The sequence below is a fragment of the Macrobrachium rosenbergii genome, chromosome 48, assembly GCF_040412425.1.
Source record: "Macrobrachium rosenbergii isolate ZJJX-2024 chromosome 48, ASM4041242v1, whole genome shotgun sequence".
Classification (NCBI taxonomy): domain Eukaryota; kingdom Metazoa; phylum Arthropoda; class Malacostraca; order Decapoda; family Palaemonidae; genus Macrobrachium; species Macrobrachium rosenbergii.
Genome location: NC_089788.1, coordinates 53,934,424 through 53,955,591, shown reverse-complemented (window position 1 = coordinate 53,955,591; position 21,168 = coordinate 53,934,424). Strand labels below are relative to the sequence as shown.

General features: G+C 36.6%; 2 protein-coding genes across 2 annotated transcripts in view; one reads left to right on the top strand and one right to left on the bottom strand.

Moving 5' to 3' along the window:
• LOC136831403 (uncharacterized) overlaps positions 1-21,168 on the top strand; it is a 475,267-nt gene that overhangs the window by 140,036 nt on the left and 314,063 nt on the right. The window lies entirely within an intron of this gene.
• Positions 1-21,168, bottom strand: part of LOC136831405 (uncharacterized) — a 139,217-nt gene that overhangs the window by 61,213 nt on the left and 56,836 nt on the right. Inside the window, exon 3 of the mRNA XM_067091788.1 lies at positions 19,181-19,294. Within this exon, the coding sequence (XP_066947889.1) occupies positions 19,181-19,294 (114 nt within the window). The remainder of the gene's footprint in view (positions 1-19,180; positions 19,295-21,168) is intronic.

Here is a 21,168-nt window from a genome sequence, read left to right as displayed (position 1 = left end):
ACACTTCCCGAGATAGGGCCAAAAACCTCTCTGAGTCTACCGAGTAGGCTGTTAGGCTGATGGGAGAGGTTACTAAGGAAGGTTTCTCCCTGAAAGGGATAGCATAGCCTTCTTTCAATACCTTCAGCACCCACGGCCTCATTCTTCTTTTTTCCATTCTGTCCAGAAATGGGAAAGTCTTTCTCCCATTGGAATACTGAGGACGTACATCTCATTTTCGAGGTGTTTTCTTGTTAATGGGTTTTCTAGTTGGTCTAGAAGTTCAGAGGCTGGCTCTAGGTGTGGACTGGAAATGACCTCTAGAACCTCGAAAGGGCTGTTGCTGTAAGGGCAACGACATTCTAGTAGCTGTGCTTGTAGTGGCTCGAGCTGGGAACTTAGTCCTTTCGGTGGTTGAGTGAGGAGGTCCTACGTTGACTTCTGCAGCTCCACTGAAACCTGTTCCATTGTGTCCTGCGGGAACAGACGATTCTTGTCCAGGGGGGCAAAAAAAGCGAAGAACATTGCGATGGGGTGACTCCCTCAGCCATGAACGAGCACCACAAATTTCGTTTCTTGAGGACTCCTGTTGTGAAGATGGTTGCTAGCTCTAGTGCTCCATCACTTACAGCTCTATCTTGGCTAGGGCTTCCACTGTCCAATCCAGAAAACTAAAGATCTCGAAGACTTTAAAGATGTCTTTAAGCAGATGGTCTAATTCTGAGGCTGTGAAGAGAATTCTGGCAGAAGAGAAAGCAGAGCCATGAGAAGCATCTATGATACTGGATAAGTCCCCTTGAGAGGAAGCAGAAACTCCCAAGGACAGAGTTTCTCCAGTTTCATAAGACAGATATTCTGCCTTATCAAACGAGAGGGAGGCGAACAGAACACCGCCTTCCCGACCTCCCTCTTCTCTGCTAGTCAGGCATCCATGCAGCTGAAAGCTTTCTTCGACGACGAAGACAACGTAGTGGCAGTCTGGTGGTACCTGGTGGTTGTCGCATCAAGTAGGCCAAACCCGGCGATAAAGGGATGACTGGAGAGAAGAACAACAGGTAACAGACCAGGAAAAACCTGAGCAGTGCCGAGTAATGAGAGGCAGGTTGCTCCTCATCTGCAGGTTCTCGACGGACAAAGCAGGTGATCCTGGGGTTCCATGGTGTCTTGCACTACCCGGAGTTGGCATATGAAGGAGGCTCAACACTTTATCAAGCTGAAGTCGAAAGTGGTGCCAACAAAGGATCTTGAGCAACAGATGGAAATTCTTTGAGGCATCTGATACTGGGAAGTGTTGTCATGGGTTATGAAGAAATATATATATATATATATATATATATATATATATATATATATATATATATATATATATATATATATATATATATATATATATATATATATATATATATATATATATATATATATAATATATATATATATATATATATATATATATATATATATATATATATATATATATATATATATATATATATATATATATATATATATACACACACACACAGTAAACCCCCATATTCATGGGGATGCATGTAATTCAGCCCCCCGAATAGCTAAAATCCGTGAATACCTAAAACCCCTCTAAAAACACTTAGAACTGCCTATTTTGATAGTTTAAACACAAGAAAACCCTCTAAAAATGCTTATACCTGAGCATTTTAATAGTTTTATCACAAAAGTGCATTTAGTCATGAAAATTATATGAAAATACAGTAATTAGTGAATATTTCTCAGTGAAAAATACCACAGATGGGCGAATTTTCTGCGAATAATGGGTCGACATACGCCCATTAGAGAAATCCGCAACACGTGAGTCCATGAATATGGGGGGTTTACTGTATGTATGTTTGTATATATATATATATATATATATATATATATATATATATATATATATATATATATATATATATACTGTATATATAACAGAACATGACTTGAAAACAAGTCAGTCACTGGGAACTCTCATCCAAGCAAGAGCCATCAAGAAAGTCTCCGTTAGGCTGATCCGGGCAGCCCATTCTCGTTGATATGCAGGGGTGCAGAAATCCTCTACCCTCCTTATCACAAGTGAGGCTGGAAGGGACCCCCACTGGTTGTGCTGAGCATATGCCACATTGCAAACAGGTATGTCCGGAGATACAAGGAATTCACCCTTAACTTATTCTTCACTCTTGAACTTTCTTCAACCCTTTATTATTTCTTTCCATGTTTACCGTCAAGTGCGGTGAAATTATGTCAAGTTTCCCTTACATCTCAGTGAAGTAAGAAGCAATTCTCCCTTTGAATGTGATATATAAATAATTTAATAACCTTTGAATCTTGCGCTTGTGATTATTGTCCATATGATAGGCGTTTTGAGGGGATTTTCACTCTTCCGTCATCCCTCTGCTCACAGGAGTAGATGACCTGTGTATCATTTCTCTAAACTGAATGAAGAGCTCATGTCTTGCACTCTGCATATTCAGCTGTTTCCAACCCAAGATCCCTGTTCTGCATGGAAGATTCTACAGTTAACCATGAAATTTAATTAATCTTGAAATGACTGTACCATTTAATCTATCCCTTCCATTTAACTGACTGTACTGTAAATACAAGTATTAACTACGGCCAGGAATTAATTCTGTTTTCCCCATTGACCAGTATTTTAAGTTTTACTGTTTGGCAACAGGCATTCCCATTGTGCGTTTATTAATCTGGGCACTTGCATGAATTTTCTTGCAAAAGTTAAAATCCTCATAGTACTGAGGTGCTTACATCGAAGTCAAAGCATAGTAGCTGAGGATGACAGTGACAGGCCGATTAAACCAGCTTGTGTTGCTTATGTATGAAATTCAGATTTAAAATATTTTTATGATGAATAGAGATGAAACAGCAACAGTGATAAAATATTCTCTAGTGTACTGTTATAATGTGTGAGATAATCATAGAGTCAACTAAGCTTGTAATGAAGTATGGTACAGTAAATCAGACAAAGAAAAATATGGCAATACACTCATTCAAGACAATTGGCTTTTTATACAGAGAGAGAGAGAGAGAGAGAGAGAGAGAGAGAGAGAGAGAGAGAGAGAGAGAGAGAGAGAGAGAGAGAGAGAACACTAAGGTGTTTACGTTGGTAAGCTGTTTTTGTGATTTTGCGGGATTTAAATTTAGCATTTTATTGATATTTTGCTGTGTTTACACTAATATCAATACAGGCGGTCCCTGGTTATTGGTGGGGGTTCCATTCTGACGGCATGACAATAAGCGAAAATCAGCGATTTTTGGTGCCGATAAGCGGCGAAAATCACCAATTTTCAGTTATTGGTGCCTATGTTAGGTATCTATCGGTGCCAATACACAATTATTGGTGCCAATACGCACTTATCGGCACTGAAAATCACAGATTTTCGTCGCTAGACAAGTGCTGAAAAACCGGATTGCCAATAACCGGGGACTGCCTGTATTTGAAAACTAGTAAATAATTTTTTATCATAAAAAGTGTAGTTATGAAAATAAAATGAAAATACAGTACAGTAATTAGTGAATATTGCTGTACAAAAAATTTGTGGAATTAGTGAATTTTCTGAGATATATTTGGAGATGAGTTCCACAGAAAAACCAGCGATTAACTGAAAGTACGAATGCTGATCCACAATCTAGTGGAGACCCACTGTAAGCCTGACAATTCATTAACTCAAAGTAATAAGCAGAGTAACGCTGTCCAAAAATTTGACTTTCACTCAAAAGTTTTATATCTGAGTTTGTTATTATGCTATATTACTGTAATACTTGCAGCAGTCCCCGGTTAATGGTGCAGGTTCCGTTCCCAGCCAAGCACCACTAAAAAAATTGCTGATGACTGAAAATCATTGATAATTATGGTAATAAATCATGTTTACAATGTCGTAAGCACCAATAACTCTTTCCGCTTACTGGCGCTGTTAACTGCTCATCGGAACCGATAAACCACTTACTGGCGATGATAAACCACTTACTGACCCCGATAAACTGCTTACTGATGCCAAAAATCACTTACCATTGCTGAAAATCTGGTTAACAACGTTGTTAGCCAAGCACTGACACATTATGCTTAAGAGGCGCGCTGATCGCCGAGTTTCAAGGAATTATCGATTTTTAGTTTTTACAGCATTTGAATGGTATATGTCTAAATAAATATGCCCTGAAATATTATTGCTAAAATAAATGTTTTAATTGATTTTTTTTTTTACAGTTTTTTGTTCATTGCATTCACCGCAAGAGCTTAAAAATTGTCATTAAAATTTCTGTACACCTTTTTAGGTGGATGAGAAATATACTTACTTTCCTACTAAAATACACATTATCTACGATAAAAATTGGCTCTCTCAGTATCTAAATATCGCCCTGTCAGCGACAAATTCTGGATAGTAGAAAGTGGGAAATTGACTTCAGTATCCTACTAAAACTACCCATTTTCTTTTAGTATTTGAGCTGGTTTGTTCTCTAAAAACAATATCAAATCAAAGTAAATATATATCTTTGTATCCCGACATATTTTGAATTCATCATAGTAGCATCACAGATGTACCATGCCAGCTAGTATACATATTTTTATATTTCTTGACATACTTTTACTGTGTATTTTACGAAATATGAAATTATATAAGTACGTAACAGTTCCAAACAGAGAGTCGAGTTTTACCAATAAACCATCTCGATTTGAGCATGGTTCTGGTTCAAATGATATCCTAGTGCTTCGTGACGCATTTCCTTTTTGGATTTTCTTACCGTGTAGTGCACTCACACAATTCCATTGCCATAAGCAAGAGAGGTACTACCCTTATGAGGAGAAATTCGAACAATTGCGGCTCGTAAGTTTGTTACAAGAGAGAGATGAAGCAAACAGGGATTGTCTTGCCTGGGATAGCAACAACACCAGAATGCCCATATCTAGGTAAGGGATTTGTTTTCCTATATTAGTGATATTCAAATTAGTGATTACAGTGAATCCAAAAATTTCGCAGGGGATGCGCCCCACACACCTCCAAATAGCTAAAAACTGCTCTATTACTTAAAACCCTCTAAAAACACTTAGAACTCCCCATTTTGATAGTTTAAACACAGAAAAACCCTGTAAAAATGCATATACCGAGTATTTTAATAGTTTTATCACAAAAAGTGCATTTATTCATGAAAATTAAATGAATATACAGTAATCAGTGAATATTTCTCAGTGAAAAATACCGCGAATGGGCGAATCTCCCGCGCATAATGGCTAGATATGTTCCCCAGAGAAACCCGCGAATGCGTGAGTCCGCGAATCATGAGAACGCGAATACAGGGGGTTTACTGTAGTGATATTCTAATTACAGTAGGGATTACTATTTTTCATAATATTATAATAAATTATATAAGGCCACAAAGCTTGATTTTATTGCAGTGAGTTGTTGTCTCACTCGTGTAGGCTTGTTGTTCGGCGTTTGTTTACTTTATCCTTGCAGTTGTTTGTTTATTTGACTCTCCAATATCTGAACGGAAAACGTACAGTGGTAGTAGCATATATAGGTTATGTAGAAAATTTCTATTGATTGCATATATTTTTATAGGTTATGAAGAAACTTTAGGGCAAGTGTAAAATGATGGAAACAAACCTTTCCTAGAACACTACATCCTGGCCTAACCTCATTAGGGCATTTATTTTTATAATTTATGAAAAATTGCACTGAGAGTATATAGCCTGCTATTTTTTATAGGTTATCGGGAAAACATTATATTGATAGCATATATTAATGAATTTTTATGAAAAAACTCTGCACTGGTAAATTATATAAATATATATATAAATATATATATATATATATATATATATATATATATATATATATATATATATATATATATATATACGTGTATATATTTTTATAAATATTTACGCTGTTAGCCCTCTAACATTTAGGGATAGTAGTATCAGCCTGATCAAGACAGGAAATTGCTTTGTCCCACGCTAGAGCGTCTTCAGTTCAAACTTTAACATCCGTTGAAAAGGATAGGTAGCATTTAGCCATTTTTCCCCTATAGGAAAATTCCCATATCAGCCTTAAAAATAGGTGGTCCTAAGGTCCTTTTTCCTTTCTACCTGTCTCATGGCGAATGTTTTGAAAACAAGAACGTGGACATCTGGTGTGACTGTTCTGACCTAGGCTGGTCAGGGAACTTCAGAGAGAAACTAGCCGCCGTCTCAAGCAGACATCTGGAAGGTGGCCCTGTCCCCGCCTTTGTCTATTATTTTATTAGTGAATGGTGGAGCAAGAAACACACACACGAACTTCAGCACGTCCGTTGTAAATGCGCGCCAACGATTCGTCATTAAGGTAGAGTCTGTGTGTTGTTCGAAACTTCGTCCATTCTTTTAACCTCTTTTCTGTATTTCCAACTCTTTCTTTGTTTTTCTTCCTTCAGCCACCACTTAGGTATATGTGTTTACGAAGTCTAGATTAAGCCTAATTATTATATTGTTAGCTTCAACCCCGTTATTCCAGTAAAATACCTAGGATTTAGGTAAGCAAAATCAGGTTAAATCTCGATGCTTTTGTATGCCTCAAGCGTCGAATGTTTGGAAGAACCGTTGCGTTTAAAATCAAATTCATCTCAAATATTCTTGTTAAGGTTAATTACCCTTAACTGGCGAGGTTTTGGCTAATTAACGACTGTCTTTGAGGTTAACTTTTGGCTTCAAGTGGCAGGTTACGTGTAATCTTGGTTTGCAGGGCCGTCGGAAAAATTACGTAAATTGAATAATACATGATCAACCAAGACCTCACACGTAACATTGGCGACCTTGCGTAGAATCTAAAGTACATTTTAGAGAAAGAATCTGGAGAGAAGGAAATTAAAATTACATTAATTCCAAAAAATAAAAGTCAGATATCGAACTCCATTTCATTCTTCCAAACAAGGAACGAGGCATAATAATAAGCAGTAAAGAGAATAGTTATAATAACAAGTGTAGCGAGAATTAGCGTAGGGAGGCAAGGGTGCGTCGAGAGCAGAGCGTCATAATTTATAACGTTTAAGACAAAGGGCATTTTACCGTGTTCGGATCGTGAATCAAGTCGTTCAAGTAACGAATTCAAAGGCCGAATCACGGAGCCCGTTTCATGTACACAAAGTAATATACTAATCGCGTCGGCAATTCCGATCGTTATTGTTTGCATATAGCGGGAATCATTCAAAAACCGTGTCAGTGAAGTAGCAACGAACTGAAATAGTAATTTTACAATAAAGGTACCGTTCAACAACGTAAATTTACGCAGGCAGACTAGCATTTCTCTTTTCATTCTTTTGTTTAATGTCCAGGTGAGAGTACGATAACAAAAGACAAAGTTGTTTGTAATTTAGTTTTCCATCCGTAACGAAAAACGCTATGCATGATTGGTATATTTAAAGTAAAATCTGGATACCTGCATTTGTTTTATGCGTTGTTTTTTGAATTTGGTTAAAAGGAAATACCCGCCATCTTGGATTCCTCCGCCGTGTTCAAGTGCTGGTTGTTTTGAACTGTTTTGAAATAGAGGACCGCCATTTTGGTGTTCTTACGCCAGAGGTTGTTTTGAAATTTAGGCCTAACGGGACTTTTCCGCCATCTTAAGACCTTGTTATTGTCATCCGCTGTTGTGACCAGACTCTGCCCGAGCCACTCTTGGGTCATATTTTTTTTTTCCTTTCAGAGTGAACCCACCTCCTAATATCTCAGCTAGACAAAACCAAAAGACAATTTAGGCAGGAAAGATAGGCCTTAGTTAGGAGTAATACCACAAGTTCCTATACAAATACCTGCTATAAAAATCATATAAAGAGAATTTAAAATTTTACGATAAACTTTTGTGACGTGGCTCCCAGGAAAATTAAGATAATAAAGCCATCCCTAAGGAAGCCAAGACGACGCATCTATCTGATTTTATTAAGATCCATGCCATTGTGCATTTATAGCTGATTGAAAAGACTCTCTCTCTCTCTCTCTCTCAAGTAACCTAATGTGTCGTGACCCTCTTCAAAGAAAGAACGTCCGACACTAGGCTAATTAATTCAATACAATAAACCAAATAAAAGAAACACCTCTGTCCCAAAATAGATGAGGACAAGTTAAGAGTAATTACGATACAGTGATAAACTGTCGGTCACTAAGTGAGGCCTGCTATCCAGACCGAAGCAAACAGTAGTTTTCAGCCTCTGAAAAAGAAGGGGCCAGCACTGGGGCCGGTACTGGGACCAGCCACTCACGAGGATCTTTAAAGAAAAAAACCAAATTCACTTTATTCCACAGTGCCAATAATTTGCAGCACTGTCATCTTGAATTAACTTCTTCTCTCTCTCTCTCTTTTACCTTCCCTTTCTCTCTCATTCGATTGTTGCACTCTGCAGGGGTGTAGAGTGCCTTTCCTCCCATATAGCCTAGTTGGACTCCAGCAGAGGGTCCCTAGGAACACATTGGCACCATAAGTGCCACTAAAGAAAACAAAAGGGAACACAGAAGAGAAAGTTCTTCTGGAACCTAACCTGCACCAGTGCCTAGGGATACTGAGTGCCACCAGTGTGACCTGTACACGGCACACCCAAACTACAGTGCCACCTTTTGAAAGGGTGCCACGTCATTGAAGAACACTTCCTCGCTGCCCAAGTACGCCCACTCGACCCGGTTAGACGCCCTTCCCCACCAGAACCATGGCAGCAGAGCATTATAAAACTTTCCTGGGGCTGGGGACGGCGGCAGGTCTCACGGCTCGGAACTTACCACCTGGGTTAAGGAGCAAGTGGACGACTTGGCAAGCGGGAGAAGGAAGAAAGACTCGAGCAGAGGAAGTATGAAGCCGAGCAGAGGAAGTATGAAGAAGAACGAAGGGCGTATGAAGCCGAGCAAAGGCAATATGAAGAGGAAAAGAAGAAAGAAGAAGACAGCATGAGTTAGCCTGCAAGGAAACTGAGTTAGCCCTAAAGGAGAAGGAGCTCGAGCTTGAGAGAGCGAAAATGGAGAATGCAGAAGCTATGGCTAGCCATCAAGCCGCCAGTCCTACACCTGCTGCATCAAACACTCCAATTTCGAGCATCAATTCCCTAGTCCCCAAGTGGACTGAGGACGAGCCAGAAGCATGGCTGGAGGAGATCGAGGCTCTTTTCGATAACTACAGCACCACGGAGACGGAGAGAGCCTTAATACTAGCCAAGCATATGGAGGAAAAGCCAAGGCAGCGCCGCTCACTGGAGAAGAGCCAGAGAGGCAACATGGCGGAAGTTCGTAGAGTCATTACAAAGGCCTACGAGATAACCCCAGAAAAATGGAGACAACGGTTCCGAGGAACCCGAAGAAGAAGAAGAAGAAGGGGCGGAAGAGAGCCCAGTAGTTGCCGAGCTATAAGCTCCTCCTGGCACTAGTGCCCTCTCGGCACAGTGCCTAACATCTAAGAGTGATCCTGGCCCTCGCCCAGAGAAGGTAGCCAGTGTGATCTCTTCCTTTTATTTGTACCTAGCCTAGCCACCTTTAAAGTACAGTACATCAATTTAGTAGCCTTGTTCTTTCCACTTACCACAACTCGAGCCGCAGTAATCATGTAAGTAGCCTAATTAATTTCAGTAATCTTAACTATTGTGAAACGAGCCACGATGCTCGTGACACGCATGGCCTAAGACCTCAGTGAGGCACCCATTTATCATATGAGGCAACCCTCATGAATTAACTAGTAAATTTTAATTGTATTAAACATAAACCATGTTGTAATTTAGTTAGAATATTAACTCTTATGTTGGTGCTACGCCCCGGGTTAGGATAGGTTAGGCTAGGGAACATCATAGAATGTACCACTAGGCTAGGTCTAAAACACATCATGATTGTAGGAGGTAGCCTATAATAACCGTGAGCACCTTCCAGTACTATTAGAATTAGGTAAAGTAGTGAATATAGCTCATATCCTATCTAGGGTTAGGGAGTTCTGTAGCTAGGTAGGCTAACCAGGACTAATCTGCTCAGGGGAAGGAGAGTAACCTTCAGAGGCGAACAGCTTGTTTAGTATAGACCTTCACGCCCGAAAAGGGAGTGAAGGCCCTCTTAAAGGGGGAGCTTTTATAAATATTTACGCTGTTAAGCCCTCGAACATTTAGGGGATAGTAGTATCAGCCTGATCAAGACAGGGAAATTGCTTTGTCCCACGCTAGAGGCGTCTTCAGTTCAAACTTTAACATCCGTTGAAAAGGATAGGTAGCATTTAGCCATTTTTCCCCTATAGGAAAATTCCCATATCAGCCTTAAAAATAGGTGGTCCTAAGGTCCTTTTTCCTTTCTACCTGTCTCATGGCGAATGTTTTGAAAACAAGAACGTGGACACCTGGTGTGACTGTTCTGACCTAGGCTGGTCAGGGAACTTCAGAGAGAAACTAGCCGCCGTCTCGAGCAGACGTCTGGAAGGTGGCCCTGTCCCCGCCTTTGTCTATTATTTTATTAGTGAATGGTGGAGCAAGAAACACACACACGAACTTCAGCATGTCCGTTGTAAATGCGCGCCAACGATTCGTCATTAAGGTAGAGTCTGTGTGTTGTTCGAAACTTCATCCATTCTTTTAACCTCTTTTCTGTATTTCCAACTCTTTCTTTGTTTTCTTCCTTCAGCCACCACTTAGGGTATATGTGTTTACGAAGTCTAGATTAAGCCTAATTATTATATTGTTAGCTTCAACCCCGTTATTCCAGTAAAATACCTAGGATTTAGGGTAAGCAAAATCAGGTTAAATCTCGATGCCTTTGTATGCCTCGCGTCGAATGTTTGGAAGAACCGATTTGCGTTTTAAAATCAAATTCATCTCAAATATTCTTGTTAAGGTTAATTACCCTTAACTGGCGACCTTTGGCTAATTAACGACTGTCTTTGAGGTTAACTTTTGGCTTCAAGTGGCAGGTTACGTGTAATCTTGGTTTGCAGGGACGTAAAATTACGTAAATTGAATAATACATGATCAACCAAGACACTCACACGTAACAATATATATATATATATATATATATATATATATATATATATATATATATATATATATATATATATATATATATATATGTGTGTGTGTGTGTGTGTGTGTGTATGTGTATGTGTCCATATTTTACCATTGAACATGGGCACAGAGGGAAGTGCTCAAAATATACAGTTGCAACATTCTAATAGTGTTTTATAGGCCTTTTTATCTTTTTTATCTTCATATATATATATATATATATATATATATATATATATATATATATATATATATATATATATATATATATACAGGTTGACCATCACTAATCCGGCAATCAGTAGTCCGAACAATCAGTAATCCGGCACAAATTTTGGCTACAGTAATTTCTGTTTCGCACTAATTTTCAAATTTCCCGGGTGGCTGCGCTAACTCGCTCGCTGGCCGCTTCAATTTGGTGGCGCAGTGTGCTGCCTTAACAAACTGGAGGTGTTTGTAAACACAGGCATAATTCTGCTGTTCCATTTTTTACATTTATTATTGTCTTTTGGCCTACGCTATGGTATATCATATAGGCTACATATACAGTGGCCTAGCCTAATTTATACTAAACTCTATTCACATATTAACAGTATTATACAAACATCAACATAATGAATGTGCATCTTTTTCATGGATCTTTTAAAAGTTATGCTTACTATATAGTATCCAATTGCGTATATTCTCATATTGCTTTTTTATTATAAATTGCGATCAATGTTTTGTTTTTGGAATCGATAACGCGGTGTTTATTTCACCGCATTTAACTCAGTTCAGAGAGCTTTTGTTGCTTCTAGTAAGCGTAAATGAATAGATACTTTTTTTATTTGGGACAAGGATATTTTTCGTTATACGAAATGTTTTTAAGTCAAAATATAACTTAAATACGTTTCGTTGTGAAATTAATTTAGCTATTTTTTTCGTTAATATGTGACGTTCGCGGGAATCGAGGCTGGCCGTTTTGGGGGCATGTTTGTTTTGTGTAAGAAAAAGATCAAGATTCCATTCGGTATTTTCTCTTGATTTCATCATAATACGAGCTTTACGTATTTATCTTTTATTGGCGTGAAAACAGCAGTAATTTGTATTCTTTCATGCCCAGTAGTTTTGATTAAAATACATTCTCTCCAATTTTATTTACGGTCAAGTTTCATCCATGTTGCCGATGCACGATAATCTTTAGTCACTAGCGGCTTGAACATTGTTTCCTCAGCTTCAGATACAAATTGCAGCATAAAGTTACTGCAGCAGTATATTTCCTTGCCGATCTTTTCTCCTAAGCGAATGAGGGTATAGTGTAAAAAATATATCAGTCCTATTGTACTGTACTTAACGTCATTTCTAACATAACTACAGTAATTGTTTAACCGTACGATGGTTGAAATACATGCATAACAGTTGTTATCCGGGACGATTATTAGCAAAACAACAGTTTCCCGTTCGGTTGTTTATGGCGGTACGCATTTACGCAAGAGTATAACGTTACTAACAATACTTTTATCATTCTCTTTTACCTTTTTAACTAGCAGATGGAATAAAGAGATGGAGGAAAAGAAGTTGGTCTCTCTCGCTGCCTGCACCTGCAAGCAAAATCTAAAAATATTTCCTAAATATTATCGTATCGGTATTAATTGCTAACCCCATCGAAACTCGAAATATCGTAAAATTATCGTAACTCGAGCACTACCTGTATTTGATAATTGTCTTTTCTTTATTAACCAACTTGTACTGATTTATGGGATATTTTAATTCTAGGATGAGGTGCTTAGCTACTGGGTTTCGTGTATTCTAGCCTAATAAATGGTTAATCCGGCAAAATGGCTAATCCGGCACCCTCTAGGTCCCAATGATGCCGGATTAGTGATGGCCAACCTGTATATATATATATATATATATATATATATATATATATATATATATATATATATATATATATATATATAAATGCAAATTTTAGGTAACATATAAATCAAGAGAGCACATTTCTATTCATTTGATTATATTTTAAATTTCAGGGCATATTTCTTATATGACAAAAAAAGCTAGCTTTGTACTTAAAAATCTGCCTTCTAACTGTCATAGTTTCATAGTTATTACAAAATAACCATAAATTTTTTCCTTTTACCACTTTCTCAAAACTTTGTTTTTCCAAAAATAAATACTTATAACTCCATGAAGACTGAATCAAATTCAATGAAACTTTTACAAAGTGTAGTAGTATAACTATATATCTTGATTTTGTACATGGGAAATTCATTTTTGAGTGAAACTTTTTTTGCATATATTTTAAAAATTTTTAAATTTTATCATATTAACCCTTAAATGCCGAGCCTCTATTTACAAAAACGTCTCCCGTATGGCGGTAGCGTTCAGTGAGTTAGTTGAAGCGGAAAAAAGTTTTTTCAAAAATCACAGCACGCTTAGTTTTTAAGATTAAGATTCATTTTTGGCTCATTTTTTTGTCATTGCCTGTTTAGTATGCAACCATCAGAAATGAAAAAATATCATTATCATATATAAATATTGGAATATATGACAGCGAAAAAAAAAAACTCTTATATAATTGTATACAAATCGTGCTGTGAGCACAATGGTTAAAGCTAATGAGTTAATTTTTTTAGTTGTATTGTACATTAAATTGCGATGATTTTGGTATATAACAAATTGTAAAACGATCAAAGCAACACAGAGAAAATCTTATCACAAATGATGCATGAATTGTAACGCGGACGTGAAAAATGTTTTTTCAAAATTCACCATAAATCGAAATATTGTGCTAGAGACTTCCCGTTTGTTGAAAAATGAAGGTAATTGATTGAATATTACTAGACTGTAAGTGTTTTAGCTTACAATTGCAGTTTTCGACCATTTCGGTCAACGTTAAAGTTGACCGAAAGTCGAATTTTTCTATTTATAGTGATTTATATGAAAATATTTCAAAACTGATAAAAGCTACAACCATGAGTTATTTTCTGTTGTATTGTACATGAAATTGCGCACATTTTCATATATAAAAGTTTATGTAACGACTAATATAAAACGGTGCAAATATTATGACATCGAGACGAAAGAATTTCTGAGATGTTCGGCAGAGTTACAGCAGCACTGCGTAAGGAAAATGTTTTCTTTCAAAAATTCACCATAAATCGAAATATTGTGCTAGAGACTTCCAATTTATTGCAAAATGAAGGTAAACGATTGAATATTACTAGAATGAGTTTTAGCTTACAATTGCGTTTTTCGACCATTTCGGTCGAGTTAAAGTTGACCGAAGGTTGAAATTTTGGCAGTTATCGTGATTTATGTGAAAATATTTCAAAACTGATAAAAGCTACAACCATGAGCTATCTTCTGTTGTATTGTAAATGAAATTGCGCACATTTTCATATATAAAAGTTTATGTAACGACTAATGTAAACGATGCAAACATTACGACAACATGACGAAAGAATTTCTGAGATGTTGCCGAGTTACAGCGCAGACGTAAGGAAAATGTTTTTTTTTTCAGAAATTCACCATAAATCGAAATATTGTGCTAGAGACTTCCAGTTTGTTGCAAAATGAAGGTACATGATTGAATATTACTAAAATGTAAGAGTTTTAGCTTATAATTGCGTTTTTACCATTTCGGTCGAGTTAAAGTTAACGAAGCTTGAAATTTTGGCAGTTATCGTGATTTATATGAAAATATTTCAAAACTGATAAAAGCTACAACCATGAGTTATTTTCAGTTGTATTGTACATGAAATTGCGCACATTTCCATATATAAAACTTTATGTAACGACTAATATAAAACAGTGCAAACATTACGACAACGTGACAAAGGAATTTCTGGCGTGGACGTAGGGAAAAAGTTTTTTTCAAAAATTTACCATAAATCGAAATATTGTGCTAGTGACTTCCAATTGGTTGCAAAATGAAGGTAAATGATTGAATATTACTAGAATGTATTGAGTTTTAGCTATACAACTGCGTTTTTTACCATTTCGGTCGAGTTAAAGTTGACCGAAGGTTGAAATTTTGGCAGTTATCATGATTTATATGAAAATATTTCCAAACTGATAAAGCTACAACCATGAGTTATTTTCTGTTGTATTGTACATGAAATTGCGCACATTTTCATATATAAAACTTTACATAACGGGCTAATATAGAACAGTGCAAAATTACGACAAAATGACAAAAGAATTTCTGAAATTTTCGGCCAAAAAGTTGGCGTAAGAGAAAAAGTTTTTCAGAAATTGAAGTATTGTGCTAGAGACTTCCAATTTGTTGCAAAATGAAGGTAAATGATTGAATATTACTAGAATGTAAGTTTTAGCTTACAATTGCATTTTTCGACCATTTCGGTCGTGTAAAAGTTGACCGAAGGTTGAAATTTTTTGTAGTCGACGTACAGTACGTCCACTTGGCACCCAACAGACAATTTTAGTCGACGTATGATACGTCCAGTAGGCGTTTAAGGGTTAAGAAAAAACAACTTAGAAGTCAAATTTCTAAATTTCCCACATTGAAAATTTTCATTATTAGTTGAAGAATAAGAGGTAAAAATTTGAAGCAAATCCCTTCATTCATAAGGTAGTTATAAGCACTTACTTTATAATGGTGCCTCATGGAGTCAGCGCTCCCCTTAAGTCGGATTCAGTCAGGAATTGCAGCATTAGACTAACATCACTCATTTTCCTAACATCATTTTTGCATTCCTTTTTTTCAGTGCACAGCCAACTTATCTTCCAACAATACAACACTTGTTTCTATGTGATTTTGCCTTTTTCATAATGTTTAGGTGAATTTTTGCTTTCTTACGCCCTTTTAGTATTTGTTGTTGATAAACATAATGCTGAATAAAGTGATGTGCGTCAATTCTTATTTTCCAAATTATCTTTAACAAAAACAACTTCAAAGGCCAAAAACCCTGAAAATGAAACAACATTACAGGAGGTGATACTGTAGTAGTATTTGTAAATGAACGGTATAAGACAGAAAAAAAAAAAACCCTGATAATTTGTATTTTAACCCTTAAACGCCAACTGGACGTATCGTAAGTCGACTAAAATTGTCTGTCAACTTTGACTCGACCGAAATGGTCGAAAAACGCAATTGTAAGCTAAACCTCTTACAGTCTAGTAATATTCAATCATTTACCTTCATTTTGCAACAAACTGGAAGTTCCTAGCACAATGTTTTCGATTTATGGTGAATTTTTGAAAAAAAACTTTTTCCTTATGTCTGCGCGCGGCAACTTGGAGGAAAGCATCTCAAATTCTTTCGTCACTTTGTCGTAATGTTTGCACCATTTTAAATTAGTCGTTACATAAAGTTTTATATATGAAAATGTGTGTAATTTCATGTAGAATACAACAAAAATAACTCATGGTTGTAGCTTTTATCAGTTTTGAAATATTTTCATATAAATCACAATAAGTGCCAAAATTTTCAACCTTCGGTCACCTTTGACTTGACTGAAATGGTCAAAAAATGCAATTGTAAGCTAAAACTTTTACATTCTAGTAATATTCAATCATTTACCTTCATTGTGCAACAAATTGGAAGTCTCTACCACAATATTTCGATTTATGGTGAATTTTGAAAAACTTTTTCCTTACACTGTTCAAGTAACTCTTTGAACATCTCAGAAATTCTTTCGTCACTTTGTCGTAATGTCTGCACCGTTTTATATTAGTCGTTACATAAAGTTTTATATATGAAAATGTGTGCAATTTCATGTAGAATACAACAAAAAATTATTCAAGGTTGTAGCTTTTATCAGTTTTGAAATATTTTCATATAAATCACGATACAGTAAATAGAAAAATTCGACTTTGAGAAAATGCTTTAACTCGACCAAATGGTCGAAAACTACAATTTTAAGCTAAAGCACTTACAGTCTAGTAATATTCAATCAATTACCTTCATTTTGCAACAAACGGGAAGTCTCTAGCACAATATTTCGATTTATGGTGAATTTTTGAAAAAAAAACTTTTTTTTTTACGTCCGAGCGTTATGAAGTCATGCATCATTTTGTGATAATATTTTCTCTGTGTTGCTTTGATCATTTTACAATTTGTTATATACCAAAATCATTGCAATTTAGTGTACAATACAAAGAAAAAAAATAACTCATTAGCTTTAACCGTTTTGCTCACAGCGCGATTTGTATACAATTATGTATGAACATTTTTTTTCGTGCTGTCATATATTTCAATATTTATATATGATAATGATATTTTGTATCATTTCTGATGGTTGCATACTAAACTTCAGGCAATGGCAAAAAAAGGAGCCAAAATTGAACTCTTAATCTTAAAAACTAAGCGTGCTGTGATTTTTTGAAAAAAACTTTTTTTCCACTTCGGCGCTAACTCCCGACACCGCTGGCATACGGCAGACACTTTTGTAAATAGAGGCTCAGCGTTTAAGGGTTAATACTGATGAAACAGCATATAAAACCAGCAACTTGTATATATATATATAGTATGCAGGGAAGTGCAGGTGTCATAGAAACAAATGCAATAACTTGTATATATATCCTAAAAGTTTATGAACATACATACAGTATACAGTGAAGTACAGGTGTCATAGTAACACATGTTATTGCAGTGAAATTATACTACTCGAAAAAACCCTACTACAAATACACCAACAAGCGCGAACAACCACCACCCAGGGAATGGTCTAAAATTTACATACCCGGCACAGTGTTCTGTTTTGGGGGGATTATTCTGGCAGTAATTTAGCCCCTCAAAAAAAAAAAAAAAAAAAAAAAAAAAAATATTGCTGACTAGAATGAGTAATATTAAATTATTGTATATTAGTAAACCAATGATGTGCTAAGGATGCATCTATGTTTTTAGTTTGACTACTTAAGATTACTCGGCCAAGAATATTCCAAAAGACAATTATATAACAACAATGCTACTCAAGTCGTGCTTAGACTAAAAGTAATTGTCACATCACAGCTGTGACAACAGTACCAGGTTTGTGAACCCCAAGGCAACAAAGGGAATTTTATTCCATTTTTCTCTCAAGCATTTGTAGTGATATATTTATTCTATGTGAACATTATAAAAAAAAACTTTAGATGATACTAGAGGTTCTTTACATCATCCCTTTGATTCAAGCTACATTGCTTTCTCATTTACAAATATTTGTTCCACATTCATTTTCTTTCTACTGAAGTACCCAACTTTCACTTTACCTTCAACAAATTTTCACATACTACTGATAGTAATGAAGGTTCTTCATGGAATATCAACCACCAGCACCATTATCTCAATACAGTACTTGGAAATGGCCTTTCATATCCAAATAACGTAATTGCAGGTGGGCAGAATGCCAGGTAATTCAAACATAACTTTGTAAAAAAAAAAAATTTTGTTTTTTAAATATACATCATTTTTTTTTTTTTTTTTTTTTACAAAGAGTTATATGTCTGAATTACCTGGCATTCTGCCCACTGACAATTATGTTATTTGGACATGAAAGGCCATTTACAAGTATTGAGGCCTTTCATTTACAAGTATTGAGATAAGTAATTTAGCATCATATGTCATATTTTTACTCAGAAGCCTCACCTGAAATATTTGTTCTTAAGTGAAAAATGAAAAATTGAACCAAGTTATTTGGTTGAAGTTGGTCAGCCGAGTGGGAAGAAACTGGAGGGATTGGTTGTCAAACAAAAGGCATTAAGCAATGGTGCTGCTACTGGTGGTTGATGATGTGCCATGAAGAACCTTCATTACTATCAGTAGTGTCATGTGAAAAGTGGATGAAGGTACATTGAAAGTTGGGTATTTCAGTAGAAAGAAAATATATGGAACAAATATTTGTAAATATGTAATATAGCATATCACTTATTATGACACTCACATTATTACAGAAATAGAGAAAAACATGAAATGATTCTGGAAAAATCCCTAATAAAAATGCAACTTCATGATTACATATGAAGGATCAGCACAAATAACGAGAGCTTTCGAGTCAATGATGAGCCCTCTGTCAGTATGAGTACAGGAAATGACTGCAGTGCTAGGTTCTAGTCATGTGTGTCTTGGCATGCTTCCACTAATATACTATGTCTATTACAATTACCCTAAAAATTAATTACATAAAACTCTTCTTAATGAGTACATGCAATAGGATGAAATGTGCGGCACAGACAATACAAATAAAACACTTACATTGACACTCTCAAGTCTATTAACATTTGTCATGACAATAATATCTACTTCTTCAGAATTAGGAGGAGCAAAAACTTCATCTTCATACTCTTCACTGGTTTCTTCTAAGTCCCACTGGAAAAAGGTAGAAAATTTACAGTTCCCTTCCAATGTAAAAAGAAAATTCAAAAATGACAAATTTTAAAAATTAATTTATATTTTTCATAGCTAACAAACCTGTGGTCTTAACGTGAAGATAAGGGATTTTGACAGAGGAAAAATCTATTTCTGAGGAAGGTCCCGTGTCACCCGGTGAAATTCCATTACAGCACGAATTTCTAGGTATAACAATGCTAGATATACCAGAGAAAAAGAGCTTTCAGGAAAGCTGGGGTTACTACCCCCCGTCGATCGTCTTTTAGGAAGACGTCGGTATAATGAAGGGTGAGTGAAAAACCACTACCACGGAAATATACTCGAAAGATCTCTCCTTATCAAAACCCCCGTAAAAGAGCGGTGAGCCGTTACAGCTCCCACACTCAACACCCGCCAGGACGGCGACACCAGCGCCACCTACTTCATTCCATGCTAGCACTAACCCCAGACTTGGCATGTGCAAGTAGGGGGGGGGAGTACTAGGTCAGTTAGGGAGGGTCACCGGGTGACACGGGACCTTCCTCAGAAATAGATTTTTCCTCTGTCAAAATCCCTTTTCTGAGTCCAGTCCCGTGTCAGCCGGTGAAATAGTGATAGAGAATCATGCCAAGACTGTTACTACTGGGAAAAAAGGGGGTAATCTGAAGAAAAAGCAAAATTGTAACGAAAATAATTTTAATCAAGCAATCTCTTTCATGAAGCAAGAATACTTAAAAGTAAGGTATCTTAAATCTAAGGCACATCAAAAAACTTAGCACTACAAAACATGGGGAGGTCCCGGTATGATGGGAAAAAACCTCAAAATTCTTAAAATTACTTAAAAAGGTAGTGAAACATGAAATGTGCACAGAACAAGCAAATACAACCTTAAAACTATACACGTAAACTTAGGCTAAACACGTAAGAGACAAGACTAATGAAAATTAACACACACAAACATCTGGGGTACGTGGAGCCAAATAAAAACTGTCCAGTACCCCACAAGAAAAACAATTATGGCTAGTCAGATTACACTTTTCCATCAGTAGATACAAGATACATCAATATGAGGGGCTAGGCAGTGAGGCATAAACAACCAGGAGAATAAGCAGAGAAGCAAATGAGGTAGGCGGGCGGGGGAAAAAGGAAAGGATATGATTAATTAAGGTGGGGAGATGACACTTCCCACTGCTATTGTAGAATATTTCAGGGCTTGAGCGATTTTAAATAGTGGCGTTTAAACACTAGAGGTGATTTCCAACCCGTATATTTTGATAACTCTGAAAAGTCCATATTATGAAAGTAATTAATAGAAGTAGCCACTGCTCGAATATCATGAACTTTAGGAACTGAGTCTGGGTTGGCTTGTTTAATGAAATACAGAATTTGTTGCCTTATAGCATTCAGAGAAAGAGTACCACCTTTCTCCCTGATAAAAAGAGGACCCGACTTACTCTGTGGAGTTCTTAAGAGGTAAGATTTAAGTGTATAAACTGGACATAAAGATTGATCTTGAGGAAGGGCACCACCTTCCAAGGAGACCACCTGTCCTGTGGGTCTTCGTTCTTAGCTAAAAATCTAGGGTCAGGGGAAAGGAGGACTTCTCCAGATGGGAGGAAGTTAACAAACCTATCACCTCTAGTGAGAGCCGACAGCTCTGAGATTCTAGCACCTGAAGCCAAGCTAATCAAAAATAAGGTCTTCCTTAACAGATCCTGATAAGAGCAATGGGAGTTATCCAACTCTGATGCTAACTTAAGGACGTCATTGAGAAACCAAGTAACCGAATGTGGACGTGATACTGGTCTCAGACGAGCGCATGCTCTGGGGATGGATGAAAAATAGGAATCTGTAAGGTCGATTTTAAAGCCGTA